At 48.7% G+C, this 308-nt stretch overlaps 1 protein-coding gene across 1 annotated transcript in view; it reads left to right on the top strand.

The window, feature by feature from the left end:
* Positions 1–100: 100 nt before the first annotated feature.
* The window catches only part of EMH_0034490 (peptidyl-prolyl cis-trans isomerase H, putative), a gene marked incomplete at both ends in the record, with an annotated part of 2,607 nt that continues 2,399 nt past the window's right edge, over positions 101–308 (top strand). Inside the window, one exon of the mRNA XM_013494873.1 lies at positions 101–104. Within this exon, the coding sequence (XP_013350327.1) occupies positions 101–104 (4 nt within the window). The remainder of the gene's footprint in view (positions 105–308) is intronic.

Below are 308 nucleotides of genomic sequence, written 5' to 3'. Positions count from 1 at the left end.
CCTCCCACCCCGCCACCACCCCAACCGCAGCAACAGCAACAGCAGCAGCAGCAACAGCAGCAGCAGCAGCAGCAGCAGCAACATAACAAAATTTATAAAGATGAGTGAGGAGAGTATACCGGTGAATGTGCCTGGGTATTCATACATAGAAGCTCTTAACGGGGGCACCAAGCCCCTTATACACCCCAGCAACCCCGTTGTCTTTCTCGATATATCTGTGGGGCTGCATGCAATGGGGAGAATAAAAATTGAACTTTTTAAACATATTATGCCCAAATGCGCTGAAAACTTCAGACAGTTCTGCACAG

This window comes from Eimeria mitis, genomic scaffold (assembly GCF_000499745.2).
Source record: "Eimeria mitis Houghton genomic scaffold, Emh_scaff1317, whole genome shotgun sequence".
Taxonomy (NCBI): Eukaryota; Apicomplexa; class Conoidasida; order Eucoccidiorida; family Eimeriidae; genus Eimeria; species Eimeria mitis.
This window is presented reverse-complemented; position numbering and strand designations above follow the sequence as displayed.